The sequence below is a fragment of the Asterias rubens genome, chromosome 22 (genome assembly GCF_902459465.1).
Source record: "Asterias rubens chromosome 22, eAstRub1.3, whole genome shotgun sequence".
In the NCBI taxonomy this organism is placed as follows: Eukaryota; Metazoa; Echinodermata; class Asteroidea; order Forcipulatida; family Asteriidae; genus Asterias; species Asterias rubens.
The window spans coordinates 9416250-9437199 of record NC_047083.1 but is presented as its reverse complement, the minus strand read 5'-3'; the positions used below and the strand labels follow the sequence as shown (position 1 = coordinate 9437199).

General features: G+C 38.0%; 3 protein-coding genes across 3 annotated transcripts in view; 2 read left to right on the top strand and 1 right to left on the bottom strand.

Annotated features, from left to right (window-relative positions):
- LOC117305141 (low-density lipoprotein receptor-related protein 4-like) overlaps positions 1–5119 on the top strand; it is a 51792-nt gene extending 46673 nt beyond the window's left edge. The window contains exons 32-35 of the mRNA XM_033789922.1: positions 32–218; positions 1007–1177; positions 1839–1965; positions 2474–5119. Of these exons, the coding sequence (XP_033645813.1) occupies positions 32–218; positions 1007–1177; positions 1839–1965; positions 2474–2695 (707 nt within the window). The 3' untranslated portion in view covers positions 2696–5119. The remainder of the gene's footprint in view (positions 1–31; positions 219–1006; positions 1178–1838; positions 1966–2473) is intronic.
- Positions 5120–7876: 2757 nt separating this feature from the next.
- LOC117305139 lies at positions 7877–12843 on the bottom strand. Its single transcript, XM_033789920.1, has 3 exons — positions 12595–12843; positions 10884–11006; positions 7877–8762 (listed from the first exon to the last, which is right to left on the bottom strand). The coding sequence occupies exons 1-3, from the start codon at positions 12641–12643 to the stop codon at positions 8569–8571; spliced, it is 366 nt and encodes a 121-aa protein (XP_033645811.1). The 5' UTR covers positions 12644–12843; the 3' UTR covers positions 7877–8568.
- Positions 12844–13884: 1041 nt separating this feature from the next.
- Positions 13885–17329, top strand: LOC117305138. The gene is made up of 2 exons (XM_033789918.1): positions 13885–14355; positions 15347–17329. The coding sequence occupies exons 1-2, from the start codon at positions 14223–14225 to the stop codon at positions 15601–15603; spliced, it is 390 nt and encodes a 129-aa protein (XP_033645809.1). The 5' UTR covers positions 13885–14222; the 3' UTR covers positions 15604–17329.
- Positions 17330–20950: the final 3621 nt, after the last annotated feature.

Below are 20950 nucleotides of genomic sequence, written 5' to 3'. Positions count from 1 at the left end.
TGTGTTTAACAACTTTTCTTGATTTTTGCAGGGCCAGGCGGACCAATAATTCCTCCATCACCAACACCTCGTATTCCTATCGTTCATGTAAACGGGACCATCTCTCCCAATGATGTTCCCCTGTCGACGAAAGAGGCTACCAATGAACCATCTAAGCATCCCAACGATATCCCAGACAACCCGGGAATGACAACAACATTCAGTAACGAAATACCAAGGTAATTAACGCCAAGTTGGCAACAGCCAATCTCTCTCAAACAAACATTGGAATTGCACAAATCTAGAAATTATGATTCATAACATCATACCCTTTAAAATTAATATTCTTTATCCCCAACGCAAATTTAACATTTATTATATCGTTGCGGTACCCGCTGCCAAAACATAGGATTCGAAACCGCATCTAGCTACCGGCCGGGCAACCTCTGTAGTCTAGTTGGTAAGACACTGCCAGGGTTGTGGGTTCGAATCCCACCCGAGTAACATGCCTGTAGGATTTGAAACTTTGCATGGTGGAAGTAAGATATAGAAAACTTTGCGGTAACACCATGTAATAACAATCTCTAAATGAGTTGGGGTGGTTCTGAAAAGAACTGTTGGATTAACTCGACGTTTCGATCAGTATGCTCTTATCGTCTTCTGGAGAATACTGGATTTGATGCTGCTTAAGTACTGGGCGGCGGATCAGCGGTGATGCATGAAGGCGGGAAATAGAGGCGGGAAGTGAACTCGAATGATGCGTGGTGAAACCTGTTGTGGAGCCTTGGGTGGTGTGTGGGGGGTGTGTGCTCACTGAACCGTGTCAGTAGGAACAAGCACAGGGGATAGTGAGGGTGTGGGGCCTAGGTGACTGAGGGTATAGGGTATATCAGATGCCTGTGATATTTTTTCACAGGACTCGGGAAAGTACTGAGTATACAGTGCTTACACACATCAGTGTATGGGTAAAAACAAATTAAAACTGATTTTGTTTTCTTTCTTTTTTTCTCGTTATTGTCTTCTGCAGGTGTTCACTGGAAGATCAACAACTTGGTTTGTGTCAAGGGACATACGGCGATCAAATCACGGGACAGTTAGCGCCAGACACAAGTTCCTACATCTTCGTCGTCGTTGGAATCCTACTCCTTTTGTTTCTCGTTTTACTCCTTATCGTATTTGTGGTGTGGAGGAGATACCAGTAAGTAGCATTAAATGGTTTGGATACTTTTTTTGTACAACACAAAACACGTTCCAAAAAAAGTTCCAAAGATTTACGTAAAACTTACACCGTTTGAAGATAATGATTGTAGAAAGCTTCCCTTAAAATATTTCAAGGTGCTGTGACACAATATGCAGCCAAACAAACCAGGAACACCGGGTGAACCTCTTCTCTTTTTGATAAGTGCACTGGGTTCTTTTACATGCAATACACAACACACAGGACCGACGGCTTAACGTCCCTACCGAAGGACGAAACATCATGGTTAAGTGTCTTGCTTAAGGTCACCGACCGATTTCACAAAGAGTTGAGACTAGTCTTATCTCGAGTTAGGACAGGAGTAACTCATCCTAACCTTCGACTACCCTTAAGTTTTTAATATCTCAAAGGACTAGTCCTAACTCTTTGTGAAATCGACCCCAGGTGTCACAACTGGGACTCTAACCCACACTCTGCCGATCAGAATCACCAGAGGTGTTTTCTGGTATGGTTAACTGTAGATGTGCCACAGCACCTTGTAAACCGTAACATTTTTCTTTGTAATTGGTTCTTATAATTGGGACGTAATAAGCATATATTTAAAATGCCCTCTCAATTATCCTTCCTTCGTTGTAACTGATTTTTTTTCTTCTTGTACTAGGAAGCGTCAGGTATGCCGCGCTGATCCTATCGTGACCTTCTCAAATCCGAGGTTTAATCACATCACAAACGAAATCACGATCTTACCAAAGACGCAACCGTGCTCATGGAAGTACTACTCAAAGCCAGTAAGTATTTAACATTTACATTGCATTATGTAATTACGCTCATTTCTATTATTATCAATTGCATTGTTTTTGTTTGTAACTTATTGTGTAGTTTTGTACTCTATTTTACTATTTGGTTTCTTTTTGTTTTTCTGAAGTGCTGTGTATCGAATTTGTATAAAGCGCTATATAAATAAGGTTATTATTATTATATTTATTATGGGTTTTTTATTGGTCAATCCAAGAAATCTCAGATGTGTTCATAGGCCAACCAAAAGTACATGTAGTAGACCTGCACCAATTTCATGAAACACTAGGATAAATCTCGAGTTAGTAACTTCGGATGGGTTCAATGCGACCTTACGTCTATGGATACGGAACTTAACTGTACTTAGTCCTTTAATTCTAAGTTAGGAAGAGTTTGGTGAAATTGACAGCACGTCGATACGAACCAGATATACATAAATGTCTAGCTTAAGGTTTTGCACCAGTTTTTAATTTAGGTAAATTTCTTTTCTTACACAAACAGCAGAGTAGAATCTCCCAGGCCAACCTTGTCGTCAAACTGAACAACGAAGAGGTGGCAAAGATGCTACCTCCTCCGCAGCCCGGCGGCGAGCTACCTTTAAAAAGAGACAACGGCAAGCAAGATTGCAAACCACTCAACGTCGCCACCAGTTGCCAAGACGACGATACAGCGGGGGCTTGTGGGTATTCTTACTCATCGTCAACTCTGGGAACAATGTGCTAGCTGATGATGCAAACTTTTAGAGTTCAGACTTACGTTGCCGGGTTTAGGTGGGCATTTATATTTGTGGACTTAAGAAGGCTAACACCCCAAAATTCTCTCTGCTTTTGCTTGTGGATGTTTTTGTGGACGAGGGCGGCTAGATGATTATGCAAACTTTTAGAATACAGACATGACAGCAATACAGTTTTCACTCCGATGAAGGAAGTCTATATTTGCGGACTTAAGACGGCTAACCCGAAAGCCTATCCAGATCCTACAACAGTTCTTGCTTATAGGTTTTTCTGTGGATGAGGGCTACTAGCTGACGATGCAAACTTTTCAAAGTCGAACATGACAGCAATGCCGGTCTCACTCATAAGGTGAGAATTTATTCTCGGGACTTACATTTTGTAAGACGTCTAACCCTAAAGCCACTTCCGATCATACATGTACAACAGTGTTTGCTTGTGTTTCATTGGATGAGGATTGCGCAGCCAGTCGGCCGAAGCCAGCACAGTTTTAATGTCAGACCTGGCTGCCATCAGAGTTTGGGGTGCTGAGGGGGAATGAGTTGACAAAGGTCGAGAAACTGTTCCAGCATTTATCCTCCCGTGAACTAGTTTAGGTTTACGACTGTTTCGTATCATTGATGATCAAAATGTTTTTAAGGTTTGACCGTTGACCCATCCTCGCTTTGTGTCTACTTCGCAGCTCTATGAAACTTGTCCCAGGTTGCTTCCAGTTACTTTGAGTTCAACACTGCAGGACAGTGCGTTTTTTTTTTAAACGCTCCATTTTTCAATTCATCTCCGAGCCCATTGCTGGATAAAATCAGGCCTGTATGCTTCGTTTTTTGAAAGAACAAGGGCTGCCAGGCATTTTCTTCTCATTAAAGGGCACCCTATGAGGGAGTTGTAAATTTCTACTGGAGCATTTCAAGGGGACCAAGCCAATGACCAGGGACATGGAAGGAATTGCGTTTGTTGTTCTTTGAAGTATAAGCCTGGACGCCATGTTCTCTGACGAATCTGCATTTTTACCAACTCTGTTACCCCGGTAACCGCATCATCCGTATTTTTGTTGTTATTTTTTTTATTTTGTGTGTGTATATAATTCTTATATTCATTTTTATGGTCCAGAGTTTTTATATATATTTTGTAATTATAAATGAAAGAATTGCCTGATATTTCAGATACAGGCGTGACAAGATAAGGCCAAATAAAATATAAAACATGTTTAGCGTCCTCCCTTTTCACGAAAAAAGAAAGAGCCGGGCCTTTTTTTCTTATTCATTTTTTCCAAAAAGGCCTTCCGACAATTGTTTGTATACAAACGGCTGCTCATTTGTCAAAAATGTTTTTTTCTTTGCTGAGATTATTTTTTTTTTTTGTTAAGGAGGCGGTCTTCAAAAAGGAAGCAAGTGGGGACGCTCAACATGTCTTTATTATATTTGGCCTAAATATTGAAAATTTTGTAACCACTGCCTCTTAGAATTTAATAAACTAATAGGCATAGATGTTTGTCTGTATATATTAATGAAGGATTGACGAAAATAAAATGTGTATTTTAACAAAGTTTGAGAAACATTTTCAGTTATCAATAATGTGACCTGCTTTACTAAACTACTTCTAAGTCGTCAATAATGAATGTCTGATCGATTTTCAGTTATTTATCAAAACAAGAAAATATTTTAAACCAAAGAATCAGTACTTTGGGGCATTGATCCGTTGCTGATATTGATAATCAATTGATAAGTCATTAACTGAAGGTACATATATTTGTTCATGACTTATTGATAATTTAATGGTCTTATATATATTTTTTGTATTGGTTATCAGTTTTTACTGATACCAAAAATAACATATCAAGTTTTGACAAATGATTGATTAATGGTACTATTTATTTTAATTTGATTAATCACAGCTCAAAGTATTCATTATAAAGTGTACCTTTTTTCATCCAGTACTTGACATATTTTTTATTAAATATTTTTGAATCCTAGTCACAAATTTCTGCAAAAGTTTTATTTAGAATTTTAACTGAATTTAAAGAATTTCAACATGGTGTCCGAGTAGAATAAATAGAAAATCGCAAACTCGTTTTTGGAGCAGCTGATGACCCCAAACAAACCTGTATAACTACTGACAAAAACAAATTAAATTTCTTTTAATATTTCATTCTTCTATCTATAGAAGGCTTGTAGAATTTAACAATCTTTTAAGTTTTGACAAATTTCTTTTAATCAAGAGCATAGTTATTTGATACCAGGAAAAATGGCATCGGCTTTTTTTCTGAAGATGTTTTTCAATTGTTCATAGTCTTTTTCACTTTTGCTGAGAATTTGTAAATTATATGTAGTTTTTTTCTAGCCATTATCTTGTAAAAATAGATTTTGATATCATTTAAAATTATATTGAACTGTCTGTACAGTTTTTGAGAAATGTCCGTTTTTGTAAATTGTTTTCCTTTTTTTAAAGAATTCCTGTGTCTTAAAGGCATTGGACACTATTGGTAATTACTCAAAATAGTTGAAGCATAAAAACTTACTCGGTAACGAGCAATGGAGAGCTTTTGATAGTTTAAAACATTGTGAGAAAAGGCTCCCTCTGAGGTGATTTCTCACTTATTAAAATACTTCAGGCCTGAAGCCTTTTATTAGGCATCTGAAAGCATGCAAATTTGTGCAACAAGGGCATTTTTTATTGTTTTGTTTAATTCTTTGTTTATATATAACTTCGATGACCAATTGAGCCCAACTGTTGGGATACACCAAGTGAGAATACTGGTCTTTGACAATTACCAAAGGTGTCCGGTGTCTCATCATGTGCATAAAATAACAAACCTGTGAAAATTTGAGCTCAATCGGTCATCGAAGTTGCGAGATAATAATGAAAGAAAAAACACCCTTGTCTCAAGGAGTGATTTTGAGACCTCAAATTCTAAACTTGAGGTCTCGAAATCAAATTCGTGGAAAATTACTTCTTTCTCGAAAACTACTCCACTTCAGAGGGAGCCGTTTATCACAATGTTTTATACGACCAACCTCTCTCTATTACTCGTTACCAAGTAAGGTTTTATGCTAATAATTATTTTTAGTAATTACCAAAGGTGTCCACTGCCTTTACAGACCTCATAATGGGACTCACAGAGTTGCCAGCTTAACAAACATAGCTAGTGCCTTTTGTATAAGCTTTTATTCTGTACGCTCATTTGCAGTAGACAAAACACTGTTTGTTGCTAATTTACTTTAACGCTGCAAATTGTACAAATAAAAAACATATAAACACAATTCTCCAAACCACAAGTAGCTTGTGTATTTTACTTGATAATTTGAAATGAAAAGTTGCATCCCCTTTAAAGGTGATCCCTCTGCTGCCGTTTCCTAGGTTGTGTTGTAAACCTGGGTGTGATCCCTGGCTACATGGGAGCCAACGGTTGTATAGTCTTGAAATCAAGTCAGCAATTGTTAAGCGCGGTGTAGTCACGGGGACGGTACACTCGTCATTGATCCCAGTACGTGTGTCACGCGCTACCAACGACCGCTGCATGAATGTATAATCGCACTGTGACTGTTTCATGAATGGCAGAATGTGTGTTTGTTAGAAATAGGCAGCGCCTAAGGACTTGTCATCAAGTCCAACAGTTGTACTGCTTTTGACTGGCACCCTGAACTAAGACATTGACAAGTTAGGGATACACCAACATCCGGTCTCACTTTGGATGTATTATTTTGTATGCCTCATTTAATGCATTATGCATTTATGTATTTATATATTTATTATTTACCCTTGGGTGACCTCTCAGTGAAACGCTGTTTTTCAGAGGTGCCCAACAACCACCAACAAACATCAACATTTTAAAATTGTATTATGCATACACAATGCCTAGTAAGTTATTGGGTGCTGCAATCTAAGGGATTCCCCTATTACATATTGTGAGCAATACACTGTGTTTACGCTAGTACATCATTTAACAGGCTCATTTTGTTAGGCTCTCAAGGTGGAGATATTTGAACGTTGAATCGTGTTTGTTTCGGTTTTAGCTGCATCTTTTTATTTGGCCTTAAGTACTTACTGGATGTATGCCAATGTATAGCATTTTATTTGGCCTTGAGTACTTATTGGATGTATGCCAATGTATAGCATTACACATGATTGGAAGTGCTGACAAAATAGTCGCAGACAGTTTTGTGAGGAATCTATCAGGAAATAACTTTACAGATCGACAACACCACAGAACTTTACAAGTTGTTTAATATAGAGGATTCCACTCAACGATAACATCATACAGATATAAAAACAGTATGAGCCAAAAACAAATTAATCTGAAAGAAAGACTCTTTAAGTTGCACAATTAGTAAAAAATAGTAAAAATAGCATATATAAGAGTTTGCGGTAACACCATGTAATAATCTCTAAATTAGTTGGGGTGGTTCTGAAAAGAACCGTTGGTTTAACTCGACGTTTCGATCAGTATGCTCTGATCGTCTTGAGAAGAAGACGATCAGAGCATACTGATCGAAACGTTGAGTTAAACCAACGGTTCTTTTCAGAACCACCTCAACTCATTTAGAGATTATTACATGGTGTTACCGCAAACTCTTCTATATCTTATCTCCACCATGCAAAGTTTCAAATCCTACTTAAAAATAGCATAGATACTCATTCAGCCTGGAGTACAAGACTACTCGGTGCATTACAGCACCAAAACTGTAGGAGCTTGTATTTGTAACACCTCAATATATTGCTTAGCTACTAATAATTGTTCTTCCTTTTCAAACAAGTTTACAAAAAATTGTTGGATGAACTACCAATTTGGTCAAAGGCTCTGTCCCGCGGGGCAATTTTAAAGGCAACTTGCTCCTGGCCAAATCCAACTAGAAAGTTCTTTTGTATAGTAGTAAAAATTTTGACTCCCATAAATGGCCGGCCGTGTTAGTTCGCAAAGTAAAAGGAAAAACATGCAATTTCGAGGCAAATGTGTGTGGATCATTATATTCTAATTTTACAACATCTTTCAGACCATATGCATTTTATAACAAACGGCAACGTGTTCCTTTAAAAGACTTCTAGCTGGAAGTATTTTATTCCTATATCTGAAAGCACACAAATTCATCCAACAAGGGTGTTTTTTCTTTCATCATTTTCTCGCAACTTCGATGACCAGTTGAGCCCAAATTTCCACATGCTTGTTATGTTATGCTTATGATGGGATACACCAAGTGAGAACACTGGTCTTTGACAATTGTGTCGAGTGCCTTTAAGTTGCTTGAAAGAAATGCCTAAAATGAAAAGTTAATTTGTGGTCTCATTTTGATTCCGGTTACAAGTCCTGCCGAGCTAGCTATAATGATTGTCAACTAACTGTGCTGTACTATTTCCACCGTTGTTTATATAAACATGGTGTTTATGGGAAATAGTTTAACCAGGAAATGTGACCCTTTCAGATAATATGGGAAATAGTTTAACCAGGAAATGTGACCCTTTCAGATAATATCTGAAAGGGTCACATTGCCTGGTTAAACTATTTCCCATAAACACCATGTTTATATAAACAACGGTGGAAATAGTACAGCACAGTTACTATACATTGTAGTTGGAATCGTATTAATACAATACATTTTTTCAATTTACCACAAGTCAACAGACACAACATCACTGGATGGGACAGCACCAACATTTATTATCCTATCCTATCCTATCCCCGCTATAATGATTGTCAACTATAATTATTACTATTTCAGATAACACCAAAATTAACTTACAGCTTTGAGAAATGAACTGTTGGACTTTGAGTCATGCCAGATTGTTTCTAACAATTAGTCCCAAAACATGATTATGGGTTACTTCCTAACATCAACTCTAAGCTTGTGCGTGTCTTCGACCCCTAAGATACTACAAGTACCTACTGAACGCAGCGGTCACAAGTGCCAGGGTGAGACCCACGAGGGAGCCCTTTGCTGCGACGGCGCCATTGCAGTTGTCGTGGTCGCAGCAGATCTGGCAGTCGTCCTCCACCCCCCCGCCGCATTGTGCGACTGAGTCAGATACGCCGCACTCGCTCTCTACTGCACATGCTCTAGAAATAACTGTAGGGTTTAGATCATATAAAGGAAAATAATTTTGAATTATATTTAAAATGATTTGGGGTTGAAAACAATACCAGAGTGGGATTTAAACAACCTCGGGATTAAAGATGCCGTGTCAGATTTTCGGCCCCAAACATTAAAAAATAAAAAAATAAAATTTAGTGAATGGTATTTGAAAGAGTATCACCCACTCTTACGAAAAAAAAATTGTCAGAAACCATGAAAAATTTAAAATGTTTCTAATAAAACATATAAATACTGGTCATGTGATAAAATTGTCGGGATCCCGACAAACACTAATTTTGAGCACTTTATTTCACTGCTACTAATAATTGACGGACTTTTCAAGCAATGGCTCAAGTGAAAGCTTGTAACTTTCTCGAACCCCTATCAAAAATCTATTGAATTTTAATTCAAAATGTTTGGGTCAAATTTGACCAAAAAACTGACATAGCATCTTTAACGTGCTGGGGCACTACCAATATAATAATAGCACCAGCGCCTTTTCCTAAGGTTGCACAATGCTCTAGTAATACGATGAATTTGTTGCCCTGTGAAAGTAAGTTGCTCTTCATATCCCTGGTTTCTAATGAGCTGGAATAATGTACGTAGCTATCTGTCGACAGTCTTCGTTTTATATACAGGGCGTGTCAAAAAGAAGTTGACTGGGATTGGTGAAGTGTATTTTTTTAATATTTAACAAGCACTCTCCTGCTTATTAGATAACAAGACTGAACAAATTGATCATTCATCACAGGTTTGTTATTTTATGCATATGTTGAGATAAACCGAGTGAGAAGACTGGTCTTTGACAATTACCAATAGTGTCCAGTGTCTTTAAAGCCTTTAAAGACACTGGACACTATTGGTAATTGTCAAAGACCAGTCAAAAGGCAGTGGACACTATTGATAGTTGTCAAAGACTAGCCTTCACAGTTGGTGTATCTCAACATATGCATAAAATAACAAACCTTTGTCAATTGGTCATCGAACTTGTGAGATAATAATGAAAGAAAAAAACACCCTTGTCACACGAAGTTGTGTGCGTTTATTTCGAGACCTCAAATTCTAAACTTGAGGTCTCGAAATTCGTGGAAAATTACTCCTTTCTTGAAAACTATGGCACTTCAGAGGGAGTCGTTTCTCACAATGTTTTATACCATCGACCTCTCCCCATTACTCGTTATCAAGTGAGGTTTTATGCTAATAATTATTTTGACAATTAACAATAGTGTCCACTGCCTTTAACATTCAATGACTTAGAAATTATTAATTTGTTTCATTCTTTACTTCAAGTAAGCAGGAAAGAATACTTGTTTAACTACCATGCTTCACTGGGGTTTTGAGTGTCAGTTGGTGTTTTGTTTTTAAATCATGAATCTCAGTCAACGTCATTTTGACTTACGCCCTGTATAGAAACAGAGCGGTAGTTGGTACTCGCTGTCACGTCACTAAAGATTTGACTTTGTTGAAGAGAATGTGCCAGGTTTTGTTGCTGTTTCCACGACAATTAAAGTGAACTCCACTGCACTGTCAATTGTGACTTTTATTGTATCCATTCATGAAAACTTTCTGCTCAAAATTAGCGTTAGGTTGAGGAAAACGGTGACCCACTTTTATTAAAGGGATGCTGCAGTGAATTAAAATAAAACAGTTAATTTTGCTGTCATTTATTTCTGATATATGTATTGAACATCAATAAAATGTGTTTTGTTTATTCACCGACATATCTCACTTGCGTAATTAGCGAATAAGTCATACCCCCCCTTTTGTGGATTGTTACCGCCCCCTACCATCGACGTCACGTCGGGAATTCAAACATATCGTCGGCAAAAAGAGTCCGGTCCCTAACTACACGCACCTAGGTACCAGGCCACACAGTGCACACGTCTCTATATGCACACAGCCAGGGGGCCCGACGGCTCGGGTTCCCGACATGACGTCACATGAAGGCTCCCTTTTAGGGGCGGGATGGGTTCCCCTAATCTCTTGAAAACCACTTTTAAAATACTTGCGCATTAAATAATAAATTAAAACAAATATTTCAGGTTTAAAAAGTCATGTTTAATCGTTTAAATTAAAAAAAAAAACACTGCAGCCACCCTTTAAAAACGAGCTTACCTCCGCCAGCCACCGACTTTTTGCATCTGTCCTGGCCAGCACTGCATTCAGTCGTGTTCCCGGCCAATGACCGAACTCCAGAAAGATAGCACACATCGCATGAGTAGCAATAAATAGCCGATGCTGCAATAAACAAAAATAATAATAATAATAACTAACAAGGTGCTCAGGCAATGAAAACAAAAAAACAACAAACAAGTTCTCAAAAATATTGTAATTTATTTTATTGTTCGAAATGTCAACTGGTCAAGACCACACGAGTGTATGTCTATTCCTACCCCCCCCCCCCCCCCCTTCGGCCTCGGGAAATAGGTCCCTCTTCGGGTCACTCAAAGGCCCTCGGGGGAATAGATATGCACTAGTTACTGAATTATCCCAGTCAATATTTGTTTTATAACAAAGCTCTGTCTTAAATGTGAAATAAGAAAAGAAATTTGGAAAAGAAAGAAAGTTATTTAGTTGCTGTTCATGGTTCACGTCAAGAGAGGTCGATGTAACCAGGCACAGTTTTAAAACACTTTTTAGGCACTAGTGTTAGTTCACCCCACGTGACCTTGTTTCAGGCAACCAGAAAACAGAACAAGCAAGAGGTGTGTTATAATTATTTAAAGTTGCTTCCTAGGGAGGGGTCACAATGGGGCCTAATTTCATAAAGCCTGTACAGGCTCAAAAACTTGCTCAGCAAAGAAAAGTATTGCTTAGCAGAAACAGGTTACCAGGCAAAATTTAAAATAAGGTTTGATTGTTGACACTGGAGCCCCACTCAACTTTTAGTTTAGTTTAGTTTTAGTTTTTAAAGACACTGGACACTATTGGTAATGGATTTCCCGATTTGTGCTAATAATTATTTTGAGTATAATTACCAATAGTGTCCTGGCATAAAATTAAAAAAACGATAAATAAAGATGAAACAAAATAGATAAAAAATACCAAGCCAGTTAGTTGCAAGGAGAAACGTGTGACCAGCACCTCCACAAAGCCGTCCTTTTGCTTAACAAAGAAATTTGTCACGCAGTATTTTCTGCTAAACACTAACAGTTCTATCTATGAAATTGGGCACAGGGGCCGGTTTCACAAAGCAATACATCCCAAGACATGTTGTCAGTAATGCCATATTGATTTGTATAGTGACATCACACTTTAATTAGCAACTATGATTGATTTGCATTTATTAGCTCATAGGCCCTTTCGAAACCACGGCTTCGGTTTTGGATTCGGCTCGGGCTGGGCCCCGCCCGTTTGTTTTAAAACAATTTTGCACGTTCTTTGCGTGCACGCAATTCAGTCGATAATACGGAGCCTTAAGCCGCCATGTAAGCCCGAATCCAAAGCCGAAGCCGTCGTTTCGAAAAGGGCCTCTGTCTTTGTGAAGCATCAAGGGACTGAAATTTCCAGAACCACCCTAAATATACTGGCTACTATGGTGAGTCATTCCTACTTCATATGATGCGAAGCCCATCACCAGTGAGGCGTGCAGTATAGTATCCTAACATAAATTACGGATAATCTTCCGGACGTCGCCACCAATTTATCCGCCGTTAATTAACTCCAAAACCACTGAATTTTTTTCCTTACCTGAGAAGAAGGGTTACCGCATATATACATCCAGAAAAAAAAGAGAGAAAAATAACGTAACAATTTTTCCTAAATTACCACACCCAAATAATACTGCACACAAAATGGCTACTCGTTATTCAAATGAAAAACATACCTCGTGCTACACACACAGCCAGCAGAAGAACCGCGCAAAATGCCTTCATTTTCAACTGAGAATGTACGTACAAAGTATCACTGAAAAAGTCCACTGCAATTCCTCGACGAAACTGAGGTAGTTTTGACTGCAAACTGTCTGGTTTTTGTGTCAGGTTGTATAGAATCAGGAGGGTTTTTTACACTTGGTTTTGCACAGTGCACTGTCGAGGTCGTCTTGTTGAGTGAAAGTCGCAGATTTATGCCTGCTCAATTTCAATGCCAGGTTCACGATCTGTATGCGTTGGTATATGAACATGGAGGAATAAATTATTATAATTTATTCCTCCATGGTATGAGTAATACTTTCTCTTTAAAGGGGCAGCCGTCGTTTTCACCAAACTCTTCCTAACTTAGGATTAATCTTAGGACTTCGAACGAGTTCCGTTCCGTATCGATAGACGTTAGGACGCACAAAACCCAAGTTAGGACGAGTGCACTCGTACTAACTAGACATAATTAATTTGTCCTGGCGTTTCGTGAACTCGGCTTCAGGCCTACCCTACTCCCAGGACAGGATACTATGATCGTTGTTTAATAAGTTTGAAGTTCACACTAGAAGCATTTTTGTTTTCTAACTGTGGATTGTTTCCCTCTGAAATGAAGTCTTATCCAAGAAAACTGTATTATCTGAAAAGAATAAAAAATAGCCCATGATCCGGAAAAAATAACAATAACGTACAAACGCTATAAAGTTCACTCTGTAAGAAACAAATATGGGTATGACTTCATTTCAGAGGATAATATTTCACATGCTTCTATAGAAGTTCTATTTTTGTTTTCTCCTTTCTTTTACAAGGGTAACATTCGTACAAGACATCTCCTTTAAATAATGAGAAATTCACCAGCTTTATTAATTGTAGACCAACCAATCAAACTATTAGGCTCAGCGTCCTTTCACTTGCTGCATTTTGATTGGTCGAATCCGGGGCGTGGGCGCTATTGCGTGCTCCCCCTAATAGACAATGGGCCCTGGCAGTTTATCTTTTCCGTTAATGACCCAGGAAAGGGGTGGAAGTCGGACAACCATTATAGTAAATTGAAAAATAAATCTTAGTTACCATAGCTTTTCACAAGATAGATACCGACTTTTGACTTCACAATGTTACAAAGAACGTCTCAATATTTTACACGAGCCTCCATTAAAATGGTTAGCCAATCAGATAAGCCGTAACTCCGACAAAAATCCCACTGTCCGTACGGACCAATGAGAAGCGCTCTACTGTCGGCACCAGGATGGACGGGATAGCGCAAATTGGCCGACTCGTCTGAGGACGAAATTCTATCGAGCGACGAAGAATGTTTTCAGAAACGGTGGTTTATGTGTACTTTCCCGGCCAAAAAAACCCAAGTTAGTGAAATGTAATAGCATGTGCAATAGTAATGTAATAGCCCATGTAAAAGACATGGGCTCGTTTTGTAGATTTTGTTCTTCAATGGCAACATTTAGAGGGCGATCAGGCCGAAATAGCAAAAGATTTCGTCAACAAACATGCTGCCGAGTTCAACAGACATCTGGATCTGGATCAATATTCTCAACGCTCTTACTAGAGCAAAACGAGAAGACATGGCGACAACATTGCATCGGCGATGGCAATTCCGTGCGATGCAGGATTCCACCGCATTTGTTATTCGAGATTTACTGACAAGCAACACATTTTACGAGTAACTCAACGGATGACGAAGAGCAGAGAAATGGTTGCCAGCAGCTCTGCTTGTACAGGTATGTCAAATGTATTTTTTTACAAGCATGACAAGTACATTGTATACTATTATAGTCTAATGCCAATGGAATTTTAGTCTTTCCGATTTGACGACAATACTACAATCATGAGTAAGGACAGATCAAGCAGCAAGCAAAAACTTAATTATAATACAAAGGGTTTGGGTGCTTGTTGTACATGTTGTAGGACAAAATACACAATGTCAACACCATCATAAGATTTTCATTAAACTTACAGTTTTTAACACGGTTTGGAGATATTATTTATCATAATAATAATATGGTTGTTCTAAAACTGAAACTGTGAAAGCTTCCCTTTTAAAATTAATTATATTTTTAGCATAGTGGGCCTAGGCCTACTTCTACTATGTAGAAGTTCTACTACAATTTACTAGAATTATACAAACCGCAACTGCTAAAATATTTAATTTTATGTCAGAACAGGTTAACCCCCTAAATTAATCCACAACTGGAACTGGTACATACGTTGTTCATGGCAGAAATTATTTTATTTTAGCATGTATGTAGTACCCTAGCATGTCTTGCCAAAACTGTAACATTTTGTACACGCCGAAATAATTAAATTTTACCATGTACGCACAACTGGTATCGTTGTACATGTATCCACAATTGCCATTGTTATTTTAAAACAATGTTTCTTGGTTAACTTTTCAATTGAGTTTACAATTTATCAACTTAATGCACACATGCGTTGTTTTCAAATTCTGAAATGAATTCATCAATGAGGCAAAGCAATTTATCACCCTAAAATCCACAATCAACTCTCATAAAACAGTGTGAAGCTATTTTTTATTATAGCACATTGAACGTTTTGGCAAAAAAGGAAATAACTCTAGATGTGAAATCGTCTGTGGCTAGCATGTTCCCTTTTTTCTCAAATTTAATAATTTGCAGACATGTAATTCGTGGAATAACTGTTTACCAAATAATACCTATTTAGTAATTATGACTCATTGTTTTGATTTGGCAGGTATATGGAAGAGAAGCCTTCAACCCACTCCAGAGATCCCACTACCTTCTAACCATGGATGGAAGATGGAAAATGGCAACCTTCTCATCAATTGGATGACCCTTCCACCAGCACCAGATAGTGTCATGGAGTTTGCCAACTGTTCTGGAAGTTGCACGAAGAACAAATGCAGCGATACCAACACCTGTACTTATTGCAGAACACTGTTTCATGTATTGATCTCTGTAAGTGTGCCAGAGAGAACTGTAACAATATAACTGGACATGCTCACCTCGATGATGAAGATGAAGATGACGAGTTATCTGATCCTGAAGAAGATTAGAGCAATTATTTGACTGTCTATGATTACAGTAGAGAGACTGGGGCCATATGCTTGATAGCCAAGTATATTTTGTTTCTTTGAGGCACTTGTGTCGGGGATTATTTTTCTTATTCATAGTATTACAGAATCGCACAGATGGACTTGAAAAGCTGCTTTTATAAATATGTGAGTACAAAGACTTGCATCAATAAGCTACAGTGCTGCGTCAATGAAACAAAATATACTTAATATACTATGCAGGTTGTGCCAATGGCCCATTATTGGTTTGCATCATTGTATCCTGGAGAGAAAAGTTTAACATAGAGTGGATGGACTCTTTTGATGTACAATGTAGTTTGATTTAAATAACCTAAGGAAGTACTAAAGTTATTCTGGTACAAAAAGTTGTTTATTCATCTGCTGATATCCTCTAACAACAACAAATCATCTACCAATTGAAAAAGGTTAGTCAGAAAATGGTGTAATATTCAGCATCTTGCAAATTGTCCAAGGCTCTTTACTCAAGCATCCCGCTTTGAATTCACTTGTAGCATGAATCACATGTTGGACGACGAACTGCTTAATTTTGGCGCGGTACCGCAGTACTGCCTGTTATACAGTATACTGTGGGATCGAATAGTGGTTTTTCAACCTCGTACAGCAAAAAAAACTATAAAAAAAACTTGCTTCAATCCCCACGGTATACTGTATCAAGTTTTTACTGCAATGCAATGTTATGAATTCAAAGCGGCAGGGTGCTTGAAGCATTAGTAGCATGAATCACATGTTGAACGACGAACTGCACAATTCTGGCACGGTACCGCAGTACCTGATATACAGTTTACTGTGGGGTCGTACAGTGATTTTTCAACCTCGTACAGCGAAAAACCTATAAAAAAATATGCTTTAACCCCCCACAGTATACTGTATATCAAGTTCTTATTGCAATGCCATTTGGGGAACTCTAAGGCGGCGGGGGGTGCCTATGCATATTGTGAGATTTATAGCGTTTTTACCTTTTGACATTTTTGTGTCAAAAATTGGACTCCACAAAAAGGCTAACCTTTTTAGTTCTCACAATAAAGGAAAACCACCCACTGTTATGGCATATTTGTACAGGGTTATGTACTTTGGCAGGTTTAAAACCTCAATGTCACCCATTGCATAACGCGAAGCCCACTTGCAGAGGGTCTAGGCCAATTTAGGGGTCAAAACATGCACTAAGGTTAGGGATGGTATACATGTTTACCTGCGCATTGGTGTGTAAACACGTGTACCATCCTCTTGCGCACATTTCGACCCCTATTGGCCGACAAAAAAATATTGAGTGCTTGGAGTGTTGTGGTTGAAACTTTGCATCCAATGGCGACCCCCAGAGCATTCTATTTTTCCTCAGGCTACGCCTCCAAAGCTCACCGCTGGAGTTGGAGATTTAACCATAGCAGTCTGTAGTTGCATAATATAGCACACCTTACAAAGATTCTACATTTGTATGCCTTTAGAGCGAGTTTTTCACTTTTGTTTAAGGCATACATTCTTGTTTTGTTCCAAAAAACATGAACTACATTTTTTACTTTAAAAACCACTATTTTATTGATCTAATTTAAAGAATCTACTATTTTTGTATGTTTTCCTTCATCAAAATCAATAAACATTGCTCTCAGGGTGAAATTTCATTTGAATTTGTATTAGTAACTAAGGTTTTTTTGTAATGAATTTATAACATACACTTGATGTTAACTGACACTTTGAGCCAGCCGTTCTCGCTCATATGCAATATTTGCGACTTTGAAAAAAAATATGCTGCTGAGAAGGGTATTGGGTCCCATATTATCCACTTTTCACCCCCACCCCAGATGGTGGTCATTGAATTGAAAAACTAAAGAGATATTAACCTCACGGCCCATTGTCTATAACCTGTATGTAATGCACGGTTTCTAAAACTTACAAAAATGATGAGAACATTGCAGGAATGTCTATGATTGTGGTATAACTGATCACTAATTTGGGAATTCGGCAGGAACACATACCAAAGACTGATGTAGAAACGATGAATTACATACACAAGTAATATGTTGTCCCTTTTTTCCGCAATATCTGAAATTTGCATATGATGGTCCGGTTTTCGCCATTGTTTTTAAGAAATTCCAAATCCCTATCTTGCGATATTCGAAGTAATGTGGTTTTGACAAAAAATACATCAATTTCTATCCCAATTTTTTTTGAAAATGAGACACGTTACTGTCAGAAACGTTTCTCAGATTGTGTGTTCAAATATGATGCAAATTTAAAGACACTGGACACTATTGGTAATTGTCAAAGACTAGTCTTCACAGTTGGTGTATCTCAACATTATGCATAAAATAACAAACCAGTGAGAATTTGAGCTCGATCGGTCGTCGAAGTTGCGAGATAATAATAAAAGAAAAAACACCCTTGTCACATGAAGTTGTGTGCTTTCAGATGCTTGATTTCGAGAACTCAAGTTCTAAATCTGAGGTCTCGAAATCTGGATCCTGTGCACATAGTATCAAAAACATTTAACAAAACAGCCTCAATTGTTTGCAAGGTCAAAAATACAAATCCTTCCTCAATTTTGAGGATAAGTTTCACTTTCAGCACGCATTCAAAACTCACGCAACACTCAAAACTGATAAATCCAAACAGCGCCCTCTTGTGACAACCATATCTCAAAAGGGCTAATGAAAGTACCCAAAGCAAAATCTAAAATATGTTTTTGTTTGGCTCAGGGCTGGCTCATGGGGACGGTACACTCATCATCGATCCCAGTACGTGTGTCACGCGCTACCAACGACCGCTGCATGAATGTATAATCGCACTGTGACTGTTTCATGAACAACGGCATAATGTGTATTTTGTTAGAAATATGCAGCGCCTAACGACTTGACATCAAGTCTAACGGTTGTATTGCTTCCGACTAGCACCTAGTCTAGGTTCCTAGACCATTGGTGTTGCGTGGTCACACACAACGAACGTTCCGATTATGCACGGCAAAAACTGTACACGCTTGTAATGAACGGACGCTGGCGGGCGCTCTGTTTCTCTAATTTCCGGGCACCGGAAATCAGAGAAACAGAGCGCCCGCTAGCGTTCGTTCATTACAGTGTGTGACCACGCAACACCAATGGTCTAGGAACCTAGACTAACTAGCACCATGAACTAAGATATTGACAAGTTACGGATACGCCAACATCCGGTCTCACTTTGGATGTATTTTGTATGCCTCATTTAATGCATTATGCATTTATTATTTACCCTTGGGTGACCTCTCAGTTAAAACACTGTTTTTCAGAGGTGCCCAAACAACCACCAACAAACATCAACATTTTAAAATTGTATTATGCATTCACAATGTCTACACAGTTATTGCGTGCTGCAGTCTAAAGAATTCCCCTAAATTGTGAGCAATACACTGTGTTTACGCTAGTACATCATTCAACAGGCTCATTTTGTTAGGCTCTCAAGGTGGAGATATTTCAACTGGATCGTGTTTGTTTCGGTATTAACTGCATCTTTTTATTTGGCCTTAAGTACTTACTGGATGTATGCCAATGTATAGCATTACACATGATTGGAAATGCTGACAAAATAGTCGCAGACAGTTTTGTGAGGAACTATAAACAGGAAATAACTCTACAGATCGACAACACCACAGAACTTTACAAATTGACCTTTTTTGTTCTAAACAAGTTGTTTAATATTGAGGATTCCACTCAACGATAACAAAAAAAAATTGGTCTTTAAAAGACCAACTAAAACAACAACATACAGATATAAAAACAGTATGAGCCAAAAACAAATTGATCCGAAAGAAAGACTCTTTAAGTTGGCACAATAAGTAAAAAATAGTAAAAATAGCATATGGAAGAGTTTGCGGTAACACCATGTAATAATCTCTAAATGAGTTGGGGTGGTTCTTAAAAATAGCATAGAGACTCATTCAGCCTGGAGTACAAGACTAGTGCATTACAGCACCAAAACTGTAGGAGCTTGTATTTGTAACACCTCAATATATTGCTTAGCTACTAATAATTGTTCTTCCTTTTCAAGCAAGTTTACAAAAAAGTTTATGGTTATGATCGCTACCGTTAATACATCACAAAGATTAGACTACCAAAACTTCCTTGGTGTATAAGTAAATGCTTTTGAATCCCTCTCTCTCTAAAACCACATCCCTTTGAAGGGAATTGTTTTTTCTAAAAATGTTTAACATTTGCCAACAGCTGCAGTGCTTCTTACGAAGGAAGTTTTGTTATGACCATTTTTTGAGTAACTGCTAAAGGCATACCCCCTATAAGTACCATGCACTTTTGGATGAACTACCAAAGGTTTACCTTTAAGTACCAATTTCATTTGAGGAACAATGGCAAATCGGAAGTTACAGGAAATCGGACCCTTAACATTAGACTTTGTTTTTCTTTCTCTCTCAACCTACCAAAATGTTTGTGTATAAAGCTGGCGCTTGCTGTTGGGGCGTTGGTTCGTTTGTGACACAACGCTATTGAGGGGGCGAATCGGTTTGAATAACCCAATATTGTATTGTCAATATGTTGCTGTGCACTGACAATATTATTTCCAAGGGTAACTTTTATGTTTGATAAACAAAGATTTGTTGTAAACTTTGTTATCGTGGGCTGGATTCATTTTATGGTCCGCCGATGTGAAGGCTAAAGGGTTTGTTGTTCTGTCATTGAGACACAACCATAGAGTAATTTTTTTTCCGTAGAGTTGTGAGTGCAAAGAGTTGACTTTCTGAATGCCTGTTGTTTTGGTCAAAGGCCTGTCCCACGAGGCAATTTTAAAGGGGACTTGCTCCTGGCCAAATCCAACTAGAAAGTTCAATTGTATATCAGTTTTGCATTCTTATTATTTGTGATACTATTAAATAGTTACAACTTAAAGAATATAATGTTGTTGGGTCAAGGTGTTTCTTTTGCATGTGGTTCAGCCGGTTGCCTTTAAAGGGAAGGCACACGTTTGGTAATTACTAAAAAACAAATATTAACTTAAAAACTTTAACAAAATTAGAGAGCTAATAAACATTGTGGGAAACAACTCCCTGTGAAGTAACATAGTTTTTTGAGAAAGAGGTAACTTCTCACTAAAATATTAAAGGAACACGTTGTCTTGGATCGGACGAGTTGGTCTTTCAAAAGCGTTTGTAACCGTTCGTTATAAAATGCAAATGATTAGAAAGATATTTTAAAAGTAGAGTATAATGATCCACACAAGTATCACTCCTTCGGCCATTTATGGGAGTCAAAATTTTGACTCCCATAAAT

Bases quoted from the DNA above. Each gene is read 5' to 3' on its own strand.
- LOC117305139 (XM_033789920.1), bottom strand. From the start codon at position 12,643: ATGAAGGCATTTTGCGCGGTTCTTCTGCTGGCTGTGTGTGTAGCACGA. The intron at 11,007-12,594 runs GTATGTTTTTCA...TGTTTATTGCAG, and splicing joins GGCTGTGTGTGTAGCACGAG to CATCGGCTATTTATTGCTAC. The intron at 8,763-10,883 runs GTAAGCTCGTTT...TAAACCCTACAG, and splicing joins AAAGTCGGTGGCTGGCGGAG to TTATTTCTAGAGCATGTGCA.
- LOC117305138 (XM_033789918.1), top strand. From the start codon at position 14,223: ATGGCAATTCCGTGCGATGCAGGATTCCACCGCATTTGTTATTCGAGA. The intron at 14,356-15,346 runs GTATGTCAAATG...TTGATTTGGCAG, and splicing joins CAGCAGCTCTGCTTGTACAG to GTATATGGAAGAGAAGCCTT.